Raw genomic sequence first — 16,922 nt, forward strand, 5'->3', positions numbered from 1 at the left:
CAAAACAGTTAAAACGAGCTTTATATCTACATTTCGGCGAAAATTCAATAATTTCCGCCCTAATATTATAACCTAGATTTGGATGTAAATCTAAGAATTATGAATTTTTACCTGGAATAATACTTGCTTTACATTTTACGCAAAAGTTTTTCACCAAAACAATAAATTTAACAAATTTGAAAGAAAAGAAAACAGCTGTAGATAAAAATAGGGTAAAGATATTTCGGAAGGTAGGTACTACATAATATTTAATAATGTAAGAAATCATAAAATAATTTTGTTATTTCTTCCGTAGAACCACAGAATTATTATAGTAGCTAAGGCTAGTAGAACTTTAAATTTTTATTAAATATATAATTGGCGTATCGGTATAGATAATATTATGTATTTAAGGAACCTAAAGGTATAATATTATTTCAACTATTTAGACATCACCATGAACAAACTGTACCTACCTATATGTAAATGTGATTTGAAAGTTTACACAATTAGGTATTATTAAACTTTTTTACAGACATAATAATATATTCAACTTTATTTTAATGTCAGAGCAAGCCTTGACTCTTGATCAAGCAATGGGGCAGCGTTCACCACCTACACTTGTGGCAGGTAATAGGCGGAACAATTCCTCAGAGCAATCCCCATAGAAGATTCTATACAGTATACAAAAGACGCAACGTCTTCGCACTGAAAGCCTTCGAGGTGCTCTAGGAAGGAGTTGATAAAAATAACTTTGTGAACTCGAACATACATAGTACTTTTTTTGGCAATAAATATCCCCTAAAGAGTTGAAATAGGTGGTGAAATGTTTTTGTACAAACGTAGAAAATTACGAAGAAGTGAATAATCCAGCCTCAGAACCTCCTACGCATGTTTTACGAATTCAGGATCTTCGCATAGTTTTCTGGTATATTTTTGTTCCTTCTGAAAAAATGTTTTTAGCACTAACTACATATAGAAATATGAATCGGAGCCTTTTCTAATTTTATTACATTGTAATTTTTTGATTTTGTATCTGTTTACAGCCTCAACGTCTTGACGGATTTTTGTTTTTTTGTGTTCGTCTTATTAAAGGGATTCGAATCTATGTGTAATGTTTACATTCAAGATTTTATTTATTACATTTACATCAAGTGAGCCATTTTAGACTATGGTATTGGTCCATGCTATGGTCAAGGTATATTTTTTGTACCCATATATCGTCTATAAATTACACATATTGAAGTGAAGTGTAATTAATAGTACCGAATTGAATATTTTCCAATAACAAATACTGGGAAATTTTATAATCGTTAAATGTATTCAGATTTTTTTCAAAAGATTTAGAAGTTAATAATTTCACTGGAAGGTAATAGGTATAGGTAGGTAAGTAATTGAAAAATTAAAGACACGTATAATTATGAAAAAGTTGATTTATTATTATAATTATAATAATTATTATAATACAGTTTACAATAATTACAAGCGATCACCAAACGTGGTGAAAGAAAACGGCATATTAAATTATTTAGGCTAACCATGCACGAGTCGCGTCGGCGCCGCAGGTTGTGCGTCGCAACTGCGTTTCATCGCAAACGCAATCGTCAGGCAATTTGGCATGTTGCCTAGAACTTTAGCTCTAACAACGGAGCCTCAAAACTACGCATGAGATGTATCACAGGGCGAATAATGTCTTTAGCACATCGAGCGCAGACGCGAGCCGTTCGCGGCTCACCATTCGATTTAGGATATAGTCTTTGAACGCGAGGAACAAAATGTTACACAATTCGAGAATATTATTTATAATCGATCGGATTAAATCGGATTCGAGCGGCGAAAGCGGCGGGGGAGCGGGGCGGGCGGCGGAGGCTATGTACAGAGCCGCTACGGGCAGTCGCACTCCTCGACCACCATCTCGGGCAGGTCGCGTTTGATGATGTTCGAGTCGGCGCCGAAGTAGATGAGCGAGAGCGCGGAGAAGCGCACGGGGGCGCAGCACGCGGCGCGCTCCAGCCGAGCTGCTTCTACCACCTGCCAATATAAACCACTATGAGTATGCAAAGTATAAAATTCATTCATGTCATGCTCAATGTTAAAACAAGCAAATCGTAATATTAAACTGATACGTTTTATATGAATAAATATTAATACGTTTAGTTATGTATTTATGTTATGTTTATCAATAGATGGATTGGTAATACTAGGATACTAAAGATTAGTTATATTACCTGCGAGTGATAGTTGAGGAAGGGCTCGCACGCGCCGCGGCAATAATTGGCGTAATATCCCTCGGGCGCGACGATCCAGTCGTCCCAGCCGAGCGCGCGGAAGCTCACATAGTACGTCTGCCGACAGCACCGGCCGTGGTCGGCGGCGTCGCAGTCGAGCGCGCGGCGGCGGCGCGGGGCGCGGGGCGACAGCCGCAGCCGCAGCAGCGGGCGCGCCGCCGCCGCGCCGCCCAGCCGCAGCCGCACGCGGCCCGCGCAGCCGCTGCAGTCCAGCAGCAGCCGCAGCGGGCTGCGCGCGCCGCCCGCCGCCCAGCGCCGCGCCGCTGCCGTCACGTCCAGTCGTTGCCAGCCGCGACCACCGTTGGTGCCTATCATGTATGTATTTCATTAAAACTTCAAGTATAATGATTAAGTAATATAGAAACTACTAATATTATATTGAGGTCTTAAAAGAAATGTAACGCAGTTCTATCATTTTCTTGAAAATGTAAATATAATATAAATTATGTAATGGGAATTAAAGAAAATGACTGCGATCTACCCGAATTAATGTCCTATATTAAGAAAATGCTCAGTAATATTTTCAATTTTCAGGACAGGAAATCATGCTAATAATTGGTAATGCAGTTTACTGCTATAAACGTACCACCGACTTCTGTAGCGCCGGCCATTTCACCAACGCTACTATTTCCATGTACTGTGAACGCCCATAGCGTGTAGCGCAGCCGGCGCGCGCGCGGCGCCGTCTCGGCGCGCACCATTAGCTCCGCTTCGGCTACGGACAGTCCTTGTTCGGACTCTGCTTCAGAGCCCAGTCTAAATTCTATGAGACGCTGTCCATTTAGCGTTTCACCTATTGAACAAGAGAAGACAATCAAAACTCCTGTAAACCACTGATTTGTCTACAACCTAACCTTTATCCTTTATACTTATTTACTTCTATTCCTATACGAGATGACCCATTAATAAAGGTGCTGGGATGTCGTTAAAGGAGGGAATGTGCCGGGTGCACACGTTTGTCGCCCGTGGCTGCAGGCTACGCGCGCTCTCTCGTCGTGTGCGCTACGCGTAACGCACACGCCGACCCAAGTTTGCGTTACCGCGTGCACACCGACTTTATTTAAAAAATAGAGACCGAATATTATTTTTAAATTATCTTTAAAACATACGACATCACAACATCCTTTCCTGACAATTATACGGTAATAAATAGTGAATATTTGATACAATAAATCCATCATTGATGTCGATTGTTGAGCCCCTTCCATTACCTGTAACAAGAAAACATAATCGGTTTTAAAAAGATAGGTAGTAAAGCTAGCAGTAAAGTTTCGATGTAGAGCACAAAAAGTACATTATTACTTCACTTCTACTACACTTCTAAACAATCGATTAATGAAATATGTAGTGAATTATAGTGATATCATATCATGTATCGTTACGGCTTGTTCTTCATCAAAATACTACATTTACCTAATAAAAATTAGAAACCTATCGGATACAATTAATTCAAATAATTCAGAAGTTTATACCAAAAATTGGGTGTCCCTATGTAAATGTAATACTCCTATATTAAATATATACACCAATTCATTAAATGAAAACACAGATGCTTATCCAAAGTTATCTAGATTAGCAAGCTTGCATCAAAGTGATAAAATTTTACTAGATACTGATAGTAATCAAATGAAAAGCGTTGTAACGAATTATATATCTAAAAGCTAACAAAAATATATATTAGACATATTTTTATTCGCTTCCTAGTGACAAAGATTCCTTCTATTTTAAATTGAAAACATTTTTATTGAGTCACATTAGAAAAAAAAAATATTATCGTTTCGCAAAAATATGCATTAAATTAATACTTTTTTACACAGTAGGTGAAGTACCTAATCGAGAAGAGAATGCAATTAATAATTCCTGAATGCTGATATTGCATCAAAATCCTACTAAATAAACTGAACGTAGGTACAATTTTCACAAACTTTTTCTTATGAAAAGTGAAGTTTTGAGAAGAAACGTTTACCAACTTTCTATAATCTATACCAGTGTTAATTTTTAATAAAATATTTACGGATCAATCGTGAGTAATTATTTTTAAGTGATTTACGTCCACATACTCGCGTAACTCGCCTAACCTCTATAATTATGTTGAACAAAGATATAATGTAGAGTTGTTACTATTTTTGCAATTGTGTTTGTTTATGCGTGTGTGTGAGTCTGGGTAATAACTTGTTATGTGTATGTTCTCAATATTCTGTATAGTTATTACTTATTAGTAACCGATTAGCGCAAGGTTTTTATATCCAAATTCCTATTTTCCTTCTCTATAGGCGCACATAGCTGAAAAATGATGTATTTCAAATTTGGATGGTGAACAAATTCAGGATATAATATAATGTCGGCTTAACCACAGACTAATAATAGATAATATACTACGTATACATGCTTTACTAATAAACAAGTATGCATCGCTTATTATATTAATTTATCGAGCAAAGCACACTCCATTATTTCTTGTAAATAAAGCTCATGTTTTGTCTTTAGTGTTTTAATAAGAAGAGATTAGAGAAGCATTTAAATTCACTCTGTACTTCAAATGTAAACAATAAACTTACTCACAAAGAACAAGTGAGATCCAGGGTTTTACGTGGTTTATAAATCAATAAAACAGACTTTACAAGACGTCAAGCCACGGCTACGGGGTGACCAAAAGAAAGTGTTTGAAGGTAGGGGTGTTTTAAAATTAGCATCGTCAGGGTGAATTATTCACTGCAACGATCGACCGTGGCACATGCAGTGTTATGTAATGAGACGACAATCGATTGCCTGCTTGGTGTAAGAGGAATATAAATATTGACCTTTGGACCTTTGGAGGCGATATGAAAGTATGTCTGACAGAAGGTTCTAGAAGGAACGTTGGCAATGTCTTGCGTTATAGTATAGCTACAGAAGTGCAATGGATTATGGAATATCAGAAATTGTATACCCTATCGTTTAAATTGCCAATTTTTCGTATTTTACAATTTACAAATGAAGGGAAGCATAATAAGTGACATTGGGACGCTATGTCCTTCACACAATCTCTGTATCTATATACAACGCGGCGTTTAGTGCTCATTATTTAAAAATAAGAAAAAATACTCTTGGGTACATTCATTCTTTGATGTGATTATAGGAGATAAATGCGGGTTAATCCAAAGCATCGAAGTATCATAAGATAGTATTAACTGACAGAATCGTTTCCACATTGACCTGGGAATCTACTTCTTGAATGGGGATAATTTTACCGTAGAAGAAAGAAAAAATAAGAAGATTTATATATCTTTCTATTTCTTCTCTTCTCCCCCTATAAAATTCCCCCACGTTCTACGTAAAGCGTAATACAAAATGTCCCCGATGCAGGCTTATAGTCCTGCTATCATTCCGATCAACTCCAATGTGGGTCACTTATAATATGTGAGACCCGCAATATTTACCGCATACCCTGATAGTAGTGTTGCCAGAAAGATACGCTTTTTTATATTGCCCTAAATCAGGACTTCATGGTACCCAGCTATGTCATTTCCTCCATTCCTATTGAAAATTGCCCTTTGTTGTGAATTGAAATACAATCAAATGAACAATAATGTATTTTCTCATAATATAAGTAACAATTTTGTGTGATATTTATGGATACATGGTAATTTCTATAACCTTATGACATTCAAGAGTTCACAAGTTCAAAAACTTTAAGAATACGAAGCCACATAAGACAAGTTAAATATAATTTAACTTGTGCGCATACGTAAGTTTTCCGATCCCATTTAATGTTTCGTTTATTAATATTTCCTGTTTGAGGTTATTTTTAGTAATCCTTTTATGGGATAACTTTTAGAGTTACTTACTGAATCTTTTTATCCCACTGCTTCAGACGAAGGATACCTAATGTTCCTTGTATAATTAAGTAGATAGGTTTATAAAATTATTTATGCATTTATGTTCAGTTTTTTGAAATCGATAACTGTTAGGCTATAGATATTTATTTATTTTCTTTTTATATCTTTTAATAAAATAATTTTCACACTTCATAGCGAATTAGCAGTAATAAAACGCTGATTATTATTTTAAGATCTCTTTTACTTATTTCTTTTTAATTATTAACTTATTTTAGTCGCAATGACTTAGTTAGTGTATTAAATAATTTAAAACAATAATATATTTCTGGACTTCTCATTCTATTTATAAACGAACCATATATGGAATTAGCAAGAATATCACGCAATATTGACGTAAAATATTCACTTATAATACCACAAGAGCTTCAAAATTATCGGGTATTTTCCGATAGGTTCGTTGCAAACAAATGAAGGAGTCAAGTTTTTAGTCAAGGTTAAAAAATCACGAGCGCGAAGCGCGAGTGATTTTTCCTGAAAAACTTGACGACTTTATTTGTTTGCAGGGAACCTTGAGGGAAATGCCAGATAATTTTGAAGCTCGTGTGGTATTCGGGAGATTATTTTTCCGTCCCAAATGTCGGCCAATAATTTCACAATTGAATTGAACCTGTCAGTTTGACGTCAACGACCAGAGAAAATTTTCAAAAAATTATCAGTATAATACCATGTAGGTTGTACCACGTGACGTCGAATGGTGCAATTCTATTGGTCGATATTTGGGTCGGAAAAATATTCACTAGTAATTATAATTTATGAAGGCAAAAGTAATGCATGTTAAAATCAAAGGTAAGAAGTTTTCGGCGACATCAAGTTGTAAGGCCGCTGAATATAAATGGATTAGTTGAAATATTTGAAATGGTTTATGGTCACGCAATCGCCTTTAAATATTTTTACACTCGCCATAATTCCTTTTGGCTTAACCTGCGATTTATAAATAGCCCTTTATCCATTTATTGTTTCTTATCTTAATCTTATATATAAAAATGAATCGCAAAATGTGTTGGTAAGCGCATAACTCGAGAACGGCTGAACCGATTTCGATAATTCTTTTTTTATTATATTGCTTGAAGTACGAGGATGGTTTTTATGTGGAGAAAACGTAAATATGTACCACGGGCGAAGCCGGGGCGGACCGCTAGTACTATTATAAAGGCGAAAGTTTGTATGGATGTTTGTTACTCTTTCACGTAAAAACTACTGAACCGATTACAATGAAATTTAGCACACATATAGAGGGTAACTTGGATTAACACATAGGATAGGTTTTATCCCGGAAATCCCACGGGAACGGGAACTATGCGGGTTTTCCTTTGAAAACGCGGGCGAAGCCGCGGGCGGAAATCTAGTATAGGCATATGAAAGTGTCTAGGTATGTTCTAGTAAGGATATAATGAAAACAGGGTCTAATATTATGTAATACTATGGGAAATCCGAGAATTTTGATCTTCAAAAAGCTTTTGAAAGTTTTCAGGCGTTGCGCGTTGTAAAATAAGAACTTTTAAAATATTCTATATCAGATTTGAAATGACGAATATAGAATATTTTAAAAAGTTGTTTAAGTAATACATAATTGGTTTAAAATTATACCGGTATTATAAAAGTTATTTCTCCGATTCATTTTATTGTATCTACAAGAACTACAATAATGAAAAAAATAATTTCACGCGGTTATAGGTTATTGCCCTATTCTACAACTTCGCCCTGATAAGCTAACTGATTTGGATGAATTTTAAAAAAAAGATACAGGTTTCTTGGAGGAACGCAGAAGCAAATTGTCCAGAATATAAAAGTAGAAGATGAAAATTTGTTTGGGCAAAAACTCATGTGTGCAAAAAGGAAAAGAATTTCGTAATGCACAAAAATATTGTATGGAAGAGTAATATAAAATTGAAATCATTATTTTACGTAACTAATTGTATTAATAAAAATTGTAAACAATACTGTAGTCATTTATTAGAGTTAAACACTTACATTTCTTGGAAACCATACTGATAAGGTTATTAAAAATGTAAAGTGTATGCAAATAGGTCGGGTCATTTTATAGGTCGAAGAACCTATACTATTATCACCTTCAAATAACCCTATATTAAAATAAGTTAGTGAATAGATCCAATATTATAATATACTTTTTGGCTAGTAGTTTTTCTTAAAATTATAACATTATTTATAACAGTTGCTGTTATTTTTATATGATTTTTGTTTTTGTAGAGCCCATCTCATAATCTTCTATCTATACTATAATAAAGCTGAAGAGTTTGTTTGTTTGAACGCGCTAATCTCGGGAACTACTGGTCCGATTTGAAATATTCTTTCGGTGTTAGATAGCCCATTCATCGAGGAAGGTTATAGGCTACCTACCTACCTACCTATAATCACGCTCAGACCAACAGGAGCGGAGCAATGCGGGTGAAACCGCGGGGAACATCTAGTCTCCAATAATTACGCGACTCATTGTTTTATTATAATAATAATAATAATAATTCATTTATTTATTCAAGTAACCAGGACTCATTTTGTTAGTTTATTAGTTTATTTTCTGTTTAATTAATTTCTGTTGGCTGTTATTTATTTAAAAAAAAGCAAATAAACCACATAAAATAATCCCACACAATCATAATACATGACATAAATTTGAAGCGGTTAAACTGTTAACCAGTGTAGTATAAATAGAGAACAATATAAATAAAGTATTATTATATTACATCGGTATTACGTTGTAAAAGCACTCTATCACTGGCCTATTAAGGTAATGATATTAAACAGATTACATATGGTAATTAAATAAGGTTAGATAGATAAGAAGAATAATCATGTATTTATAAAATGTTTCATTATTATTAGGTTTAGGCTTTGAATATTGTTTTTAGGACAATAGATGCTTTGTTATTTTCCTATACGATAATTAATTATCAGCATGGACTATGTTCTTTTGAATTGTGATACCTTATAAGTCTTTATAGGAAATTCACATTAATTTGTGTAGTTTTATCTATTTGGTAAATATAAATCAGCCGCGTGAAATTGAAAATATAGCAACTAATAATATGTATGTAGGTATATCAAATTTTGTAAGTGCGAAAATTTGCAACAAATGTCAAATGCATACCTATTCGATACCAGACTGTGGAAAAGATTTAGATGTAAATTAGGCATAGAAATAAAATATGTACCATACGAACGAAGCAACGGGCTTCAGCTAGTCTTTTATAATGTAAGTATTACACTTCTAAATAACCACTTGCCTAAGTAACTAATATGCGATATTGAAAATTTTTATATAAGCAGATTTATTATGACTATATTTTATACTCAGGAACCATCCATCCATAAAAAAATAAATGTGGTTAGTTAAATAGGTAACTAAGTAGTTGTTAGAAAATATATATATTTTTTTTAAATATCGAATTTTTCAACATTGTTCCTGAAAAATACTAGGTAGGTAGTAGGAATCTATGAAAAACGCACGGAACTTTTCAATTGCAGTATTTTTTTAAATTATTTAAAGATTCAAAATAAATAAATATAATCCTATTTTGTACATGGACAGATGTAAAATATAACAATCGAACCCGATTATTTTTAACCAACTTCAATACTAATTATTCGAATTAAAACCTTAACAATATAAAAAAATAAATATTAAATCACTGTGTATTGCCAAATAAAATGTTTAAACCAGCCAAGTAATTAAAAACATATATTTCTATGTACTTACGTTCACGTCGGAAAATTGTCGTCGCGTAAAAAGTTTTTCATACTGCCGTTAACAACCATTCCCTCTGAATTTCAGGGGCTGACTGAATGGGGTTTGGGAAAGCCACCGTTTATATAGGGGTGGTTTCGATGAATCAGATGTTGGGAAAACATTGCATTCTTTTGGAACGCGTACAGGCTATAAAATTTATTGTATGACTTGTATTATACAATATTTTATGTACAAGTTTACGCGTAAGCATTTTTTAATTTACAAATGTGAGGGTTGTTATCTTAAACGTTCTATTATATACAAATGTACTATGAAATTATATACTTAGGTAATAATCTGTGTAGTTAAAATTAAAGGTCAAAAGTTGAATTTATATTCGGATTTCGGATGATTATATGAGTAGGTACCTATTTAATATCACAATTCACATATTACTAAATACCTAGGTTTCTACTTTCTACATAATATGTATAAAAAACAGTAAAATTTTCTTTTTAATATATTTTAATGTTTTTATTAGAAAGGTCTCATTATTAAACAATATTTACAAATCTGATTATTAATTTAATTACCATAATTTATATATATACATTACGTAAATAAATAATAAAGAAAAACAAATAAACAATAGGCGATTCCACACAGAGCGAGCAGCTTCGCGAATCATTTTGTTGGTCAGTGTGAACGCGTGCCTCGGCCGGGGAAAATGGTAGCTCACGCGTTTTCCTCGGCCAAGCTGTTTCGCACAGCTTGCTTCACGAAGCTGTTCACTCTGTGTGGACCCGGTTAATCAAATTAAGTTGATAGATATCAAGTAGTTTTATTTAAACTAGACCTGATGATATTTATTTACAAAACATGTGATGTGTGTATCGGATATTTCTATATTTTTAATTAATAATTTTATTAATTGTGTATATTATAATATGCAACCAAAAAGTCTAATTATCCCAAAGATGAAGGAAAACCAAAGATTAATTATCTACTATGAGAAGTGCGTTAAGTACTTGTTAAGTACTATAATAAGATGTTAAAAATATCGTTCATAACATAGAGATTACATAATATAATATTATCTCGGTGGTTCATGTGGTGGTTCATAACGAGTTTCAGCGGGTTAACAAATAAATCTCTCTCTTTACAATATTGTAGTTTCCTGTTTGGAAGTATCGTCAATATTTGGTAAAGCAGTTATCTAACTAAATAATAATAATAATTAACAACGTTTTTTGTTTATATCAAACAAAAAACGTTGTTAATTATTATACATACTTACCTGAAAAAAATAACAAAAACATAAGTCTCAGTAATCATCTTCCGAACAAAAATAGATTCTATTTATATCACAAATCCACTATATCTTTGCCTGTATACAATATTTTAATATCATGCAAAGAACATTCTAGGTCCATTTATGATAAAAGCGTTTCCGAATCGAGTCGTAGTTCTCAAAAGTATTGGTGGAGCGTGTATTTCAATCAATTCTTGGCAGACAACCAGTCACCAATGTTTGCACGACTGTATGGCGCCAACATTTAAGAGATAAAATATTATTTGCTAGTTCTTACTTCGTAGACGCGGTTTCTTGTTGGGGGTGTTTTAGAGATGAATATTATCTAAATGGAAAACTTTTAAAGAAATACTTTAATTATGTGGAAGACTTTTAAAGAGAAACAAAGCTTGCTAATTGGTAGGTGTAAAATGGCCAAGAATACATAATAGTAGCTAACTAACTAACTAACTAACTGGGCAGTGGGCATAGACTACAGAGGGCTGGAAAAAAATAATAACATCATATTTTTTTTAATTTTTTTTTAATTTTATATAGAGGATATAATTGTATCTATAATTTTACGTGAAAGTTTATCTTTAGGTATTAATAAACGCGGAGACGGGAGATATTAGGTATGTTTGCTTTTCTGTTGTGAAAATAACTGAACCGATTTTAATGATATTTGGCAATGATGTTAGTAATGTACCAGAATAAATAACACATAATAATCATAATAAACTATATTATGTTTTTTGACACAGACGATTTTAGTGAGTTACATAGAGATAGTATGTGTACGTAGTACATAACATATATCTCGATGGTTAGTTATGAGTAATTTTCTTAGTCTATAATACTTATTTTAGAATTTCATACGTGGCGGATTTTTTTCGTTCGCACTTTTAACAATCTGTTATCTGATAAAAAGTATTGTTATTCAGCACCTAAAACAATAACAAATTATCTACATATTGTAATAGTCAATGACTTAAAGTCAAGACAATTAAAATAATATTTAAAGAATTAGAAGAACAGTGAAATATTTACTATATTTGGAGATCTTACCTATGGACAGGGGACTGATGTATGGAAGAGATATTCGGAAAAAATAAATAAATGATAATAATTGGATGAAAGATTAAAATGAAATAAGTACGTGAAATATGGACAAAAGTTATAGTAAATAATAAATATCTCTATATAAAAAACAATAAACTCGCTTCTCTTGTCACAGCGTCTGTTATTATCTGATACGGCTAGACCGATTTGAATGGTTTTCGTGTACTTTTGTTAAAAATAGTTATTATTTATTCTTTTCATATTGTTTAGAATACGATCTTCATAACAAATCCCTGAATTTTACAGATAAATTTATATATGTATTATTTTGAGATTTTATGGTCACAGATTTCTAATCAGTAAATATCTGGTGGTAAATACAAGTATGACCGATAACTCTTTAATTATTTTATGTTTCAAGTCTTTATGTGGGCCGATCCCGGCGGCACTGCAATGCCGGGCCGACCCGTGACGGGAGTGGAGCGAGCCCCGAACATCCCGTCGGTTTACAAAAATCAGTTTAATATACTGGTCCCGCTGTGCGGGAACTTTCAGATATTAAGCTGAAAAGAACAGATACTACACTTTGATCTTAGCCAAAAGGCCGAGAAGCGATACCCGAACAAGGTCTTCGGGGGTATATCAATACATTGAAAAAAAACTTCGAAAGCGAGTTCTACTTGCGGGCTTTACGCTTGTAGCGGCATCTGTTGAAAAAAACATTACATATTTTGCATATAAATTACTTTTACTTGATAATAATATTATAGAACATTACGATTACTCTGGAAGAAAAAAAATATTATGTAATATAAGTTCTGAATAATGACAGAGGTCATATTTTTATTCCCTATTCACATTGCAAATTAAATACAGCGCCCTCTGGTGTGTACACCGTGAACAGTGTGTTGCATCGATGCGAGCTTTGGAAGCTCTATCTTCTGATTTCGTTTACCATCTTTAGATGGCGCTTTAATCAAATTAATGTAATTGTAGTTGTAATTGGAGAGATAATAATATTTAATTTTCTGTTATATTTAATGAACTGGCCGGTTGGCTTGGTTGGTAGTGGCCCTGTCTTCCAAGCCAGAGGTCGTAGGTTCGGTTCCCACCCGGGGCAAATATTTGTGTGATGAATATAGATGTTTGCTCTGTGTTATGGTGTTAATTATCTATTTAAGTATTTATTTAAAATTACATTTGTAATTTGTATGTTTATTAGCCATTTGGTTTCCATAACACAAGCGAAAGCTTAGTATGAGATCAGATTGTGCCGTGTGTTAAAATTGTCCTGAAGATTTAATTACAATATTATGAAATAAAAATTAAAAAGCAATCAATGAAATACAGACTCACTTTGTAATATTTATTATGTGTATACATTTTTAACACCATTGAATTCACAAAGATATCTACTTCTACCACACAACAATAGAGAATGTGAAGTGTATATTATATAAGAATACATTTAACACACATAGAAATATAGTTCCATCAAATATAGGTAGATAGACAGACAATCTACGTTCTACAAGGTGTAAATAATCTACAAAAACTTTAATAAATAGACAAGTAATACACTTTCGAACAATACTATAAAAATACAATCTTAAAAATAAATAAGTGTTATAAAGTTTGTGCTAATTTTGAAAAGAAAATGTAAATTTTTGGACGTAATCAATATTACATATTACATAACTTGAGAACAGCAGAAGTCTTAGCTAAGCTGAATCACAATTATGGAAAAGTGGGTATAATTTATAACTTGGGACTTGGTTAAATTCTGGCTGACTAATGTATAAATTACGAGTATTTTTTTCCTATGCTTATTGCTCGTATAATAAACCCTTTTTAATGAAAGTATATTTAAAAATCTCGCAAAATTAAAGAAGCGTAATTTTTTAATACATTCCAAGGTATTCTCAAGATCATTATACTACTAATATAGTATTACATTATCCGTGATAATACATAGATACTCGTGGCAAGAGCGTACATTAAATAACTTTAATTTGAAGAATTTTAATATCGATACCGTCTTTCCATAGATGATATAAAGCGCACAAATTAAATAGCTCTTTAATAATAATTTATAATCTATGGTAGTTCCAAGACCATAACGCATAGAGAATCGTGCGGCGGTTGCACATTGAACACCGGTTTTCCGGCTTCATTGCAATACTCCGAATAGCGAACTTTGTGCAGCACTCGCAAGCCCAAACTGCTACAAATGCGTTGAGAAAACGCACCAGTAGCATCCACCTTGAACAGCTGGAAATAATAAATTTTAGAATTAAAAATAAACAAATTAAATTAAACTGCCGACCCACTGCCGCTCGCTTTTAAAATCCGTTAAAAACCTTTTAAATTTCTAAAATTACTCGCGTATAATAATTATTAATAAACCAAATTATCCATTATTCTTAAATTAACACTCATTAGATAATATCATGCAAAGTTATGAAAATTTTCAACACAACTTAAACAATGAACATTCAAAATTAGAGATTGAGATAATATGATAGTAGTCAGTTTAAACACAAATTCAGTTTGCCATGGTAATAAAAATGAATACAGCAAAAATTAATTCCATTAATTAAACACCTTGAAGTTATTCTCCCTCGCAATATCAATACTTCGTTTCATCAGTTCCCTGGCGAGGCCCCGTCCCCTGGCCTTATCGGAGACAGAGATTATACGGCACTCCAGCAGACAGTCCACTTGGTACGTGTTGAAGAGGTCCAGATCGTGGCTCACCGTGTACAGGATTGTGAATATCTGAATAAAAAGAATGAATAGTGATATTTAAAAAAGCAGTAAGTATTGAACAAAATTTAGTCAGGTAAGTAAGAGTTAACAAAGTCGTTCACAACAACTTTTTATCTTTTCTTTTTTTTATAAAGAACTTTATGTGCAAACTGAAAAGAAAAATCACAATAACGTAAAGCCTATACCAGTAACTATTCTCTAATCTGTGCATATACTTAGTAACTATACGACAATACATACCTTGTTAAACTTCTCGTCGGTCGATTTTTGTATTTTCCTGATCGATTTCTCGATGTCCCCGGGTCACAAGATTCCATTCAAGGCCACTCCCAAAACCTGAAAAATAACTTGAAATAAATATTTCATAAGCATAAAAAGTTCTTCGGATGTAGGTAGGTAAATTGATCGATCATAATAATTGAAACTAGTTTTCTACGGCTTTTCCCGTGTGGTCATAGAAAATTATCAGGAAATGTCATCGAGATAGTATGGAAATGTGTATTATTATTTATTATACCGTGAAGTAGCCTATGTCACTTTCTATCTACTATCTCCAACCAAAAAATCATATCATAACATCGCTCCATTGCGACATGAAACAAAAATAAACAGTACATCAAAATAATCACAAATTACCGTATCTCCATCAACAGCGGCCACCGACAGTCCATCAGCCATGGTAGCCGAACAGAGCCTTTCCAAGGCCCCATGCGGCTGACCCCGCTCGCAGAGCCCCACGGCTTTGTTCAGGGGCTCGTCAGCGAAGAAGCTCTCCCGGAGGTGCTGTAGCACCCCCTCGTTCATCTCTGGCGTTATGCTTTTATAGACAACCATCCTGGATAATATTTGAATGGTTATTAATAAAGGAAGGATTATGAATCGTTTGTGTAAATTAATCGTTCTACCCAAACCAAGTTCTATTTTAAATATCGCCATGTACTTATCTAACTAACTGCCTAGTATAATTCTATACAGTACGTAGAATGACTGTTGATGGCGAAATCCACGAAGGCGAAGTTCTTATCATTATTGAATATTCAAGACGATCCAAGACGTTTCAAACTTTTCAGTAGTATGCTATGTTGTATAGCAACATGATGCGATTATATTTTCTATCCTGCTCACTAGTCTTTAATTTTAATTTACTACGTTTTTGTAAATGTTAATAATATTTTGTTTATAAGCACGGAGAATCTGCAAATATGTAGGTACCACATTAATATTTTGGTAAGCGGACAAAGCGGTAAAGGGCAGTTACGATTTTTTTTCACGATTTTTTTCACAAAACTTCTTAAAAACTATATCATATCTATAATTGCATGATGCAAATTAAATGAAACGACACATACCTACGACCTGAACATATAACAAGGTCGAATGCGATTTTTGATTTCCCAGAACAGAAAAATCTAGTTATCTATAGCTAGAAGCTCGAACATCAAAGGTGGATCAATATTGTACAGTACCTACTGAAAAGTTCATTCAATTTCCGTCAGTGTTTGGAGCTCGGCGTTACATACTTTAATTAATTAATAGTTTTCCGCTCGTGGCTCTGTGTCCAACCCTGTGTCACGTTTTGTATTATGAAGTTTTTCACCCACTAATCTCTCCTATTTTACAATATGCATTTTCCTCTACAGTACTACCCTACGAGTAGGTACTCTTATAATTTATCTACTAAGGATATTAGAATTTATATGTCTACCCATTCTCACCTAAATGTCCGTTTCTATTGAAAACGGGATAAAAAACTTTAATAAATAGCCCAAAATAAAAAAAAAATATAACTAAACGTAGATGTATATATGTAAGAAATGAATTTATACGACCTAGTAAGTAAACATTTATTAATTTTAATAGCCCATTATATCATAAAATTGTTCACATTTCGGCGACAACGTAAAGATTTTCAGTTTTCACCTCGCAATAAATGAAAGACGAATTCCATCACAGGAATTTCAATTCAGCGA

General features: G+C 33.3%; 2 protein-coding genes and 1 non-coding gene across 3 annotated transcripts; all 3 read right to left on the reverse strand.

The window, feature by feature from the left end:
- Positions 1–1,394: 1,394 nt before the first annotated feature.
- Positions 1,395–9,936, reverse strand: Actbeta (inhibin subunit beta). Its single transcript, XM_090103808.1, has 4 exons — positions 9,861–9,936; positions 2,854–3,478; positions 2,208–2,575; positions 1,395–2,010 (listed from the first exon to the last, which is right to left on the reverse strand). The coding sequence occupies exons 2-4, from the start codon at positions 2,966–2,968 to the stop codon at positions 1,864–1,866; spliced, it is 630 nt and encodes a 209-aa protein (XP_089959934.1). The 5' UTR covers positions 2,969–3,478; positions 9,861–9,936; the 3' UTR covers positions 1,395–1,863.
- Positions 9,937–12,606: 2,670 nt separating this feature from the next.
- On the reverse strand, positions 12,607–12,799 carry LOC149907225 (U2 spliceosomal RNA). Its single transcript, XR_016456972.1, has one exon. It is a non-coding gene; the product is annotated as a U2 spliceosomal RNA (small nuclear RNA).
- Positions 12,800–13,535: 736 nt separating this feature from the next.
- On the reverse strand, positions 13,536–15,810 carry AANATL7 (Arylalkylamine N-acetyltransferase-like 7). The gene is given in 4 exon segments (XM_090103760.1): positions 13,536–14,454; positions 14,788–14,961; positions 15,193–15,288; positions 15,589–15,810. Coding segments are annotated over 4 exon segments (642 nt in total). The 5' UTR covers positions 15,787–15,810; the 3' UTR covers positions 13,536–14,280.
- Between the last annotated feature and the right edge of the window lie 1,112 nt (positions 15,811–16,922).

Source organism: Colias eurytheme, chromosome 7, assembly GCF_061535395.1.
Source record: "Colias eurytheme isolate Ceu_HAF_F1 chromosome 7, ilColEury1 Martin Lab GWU primary, whole genome shotgun sequence".
Classification (NCBI taxonomy): Eukaryota; Metazoa; Arthropoda; class Insecta; order Lepidoptera; family Pieridae; genus Colias; species Colias eurytheme.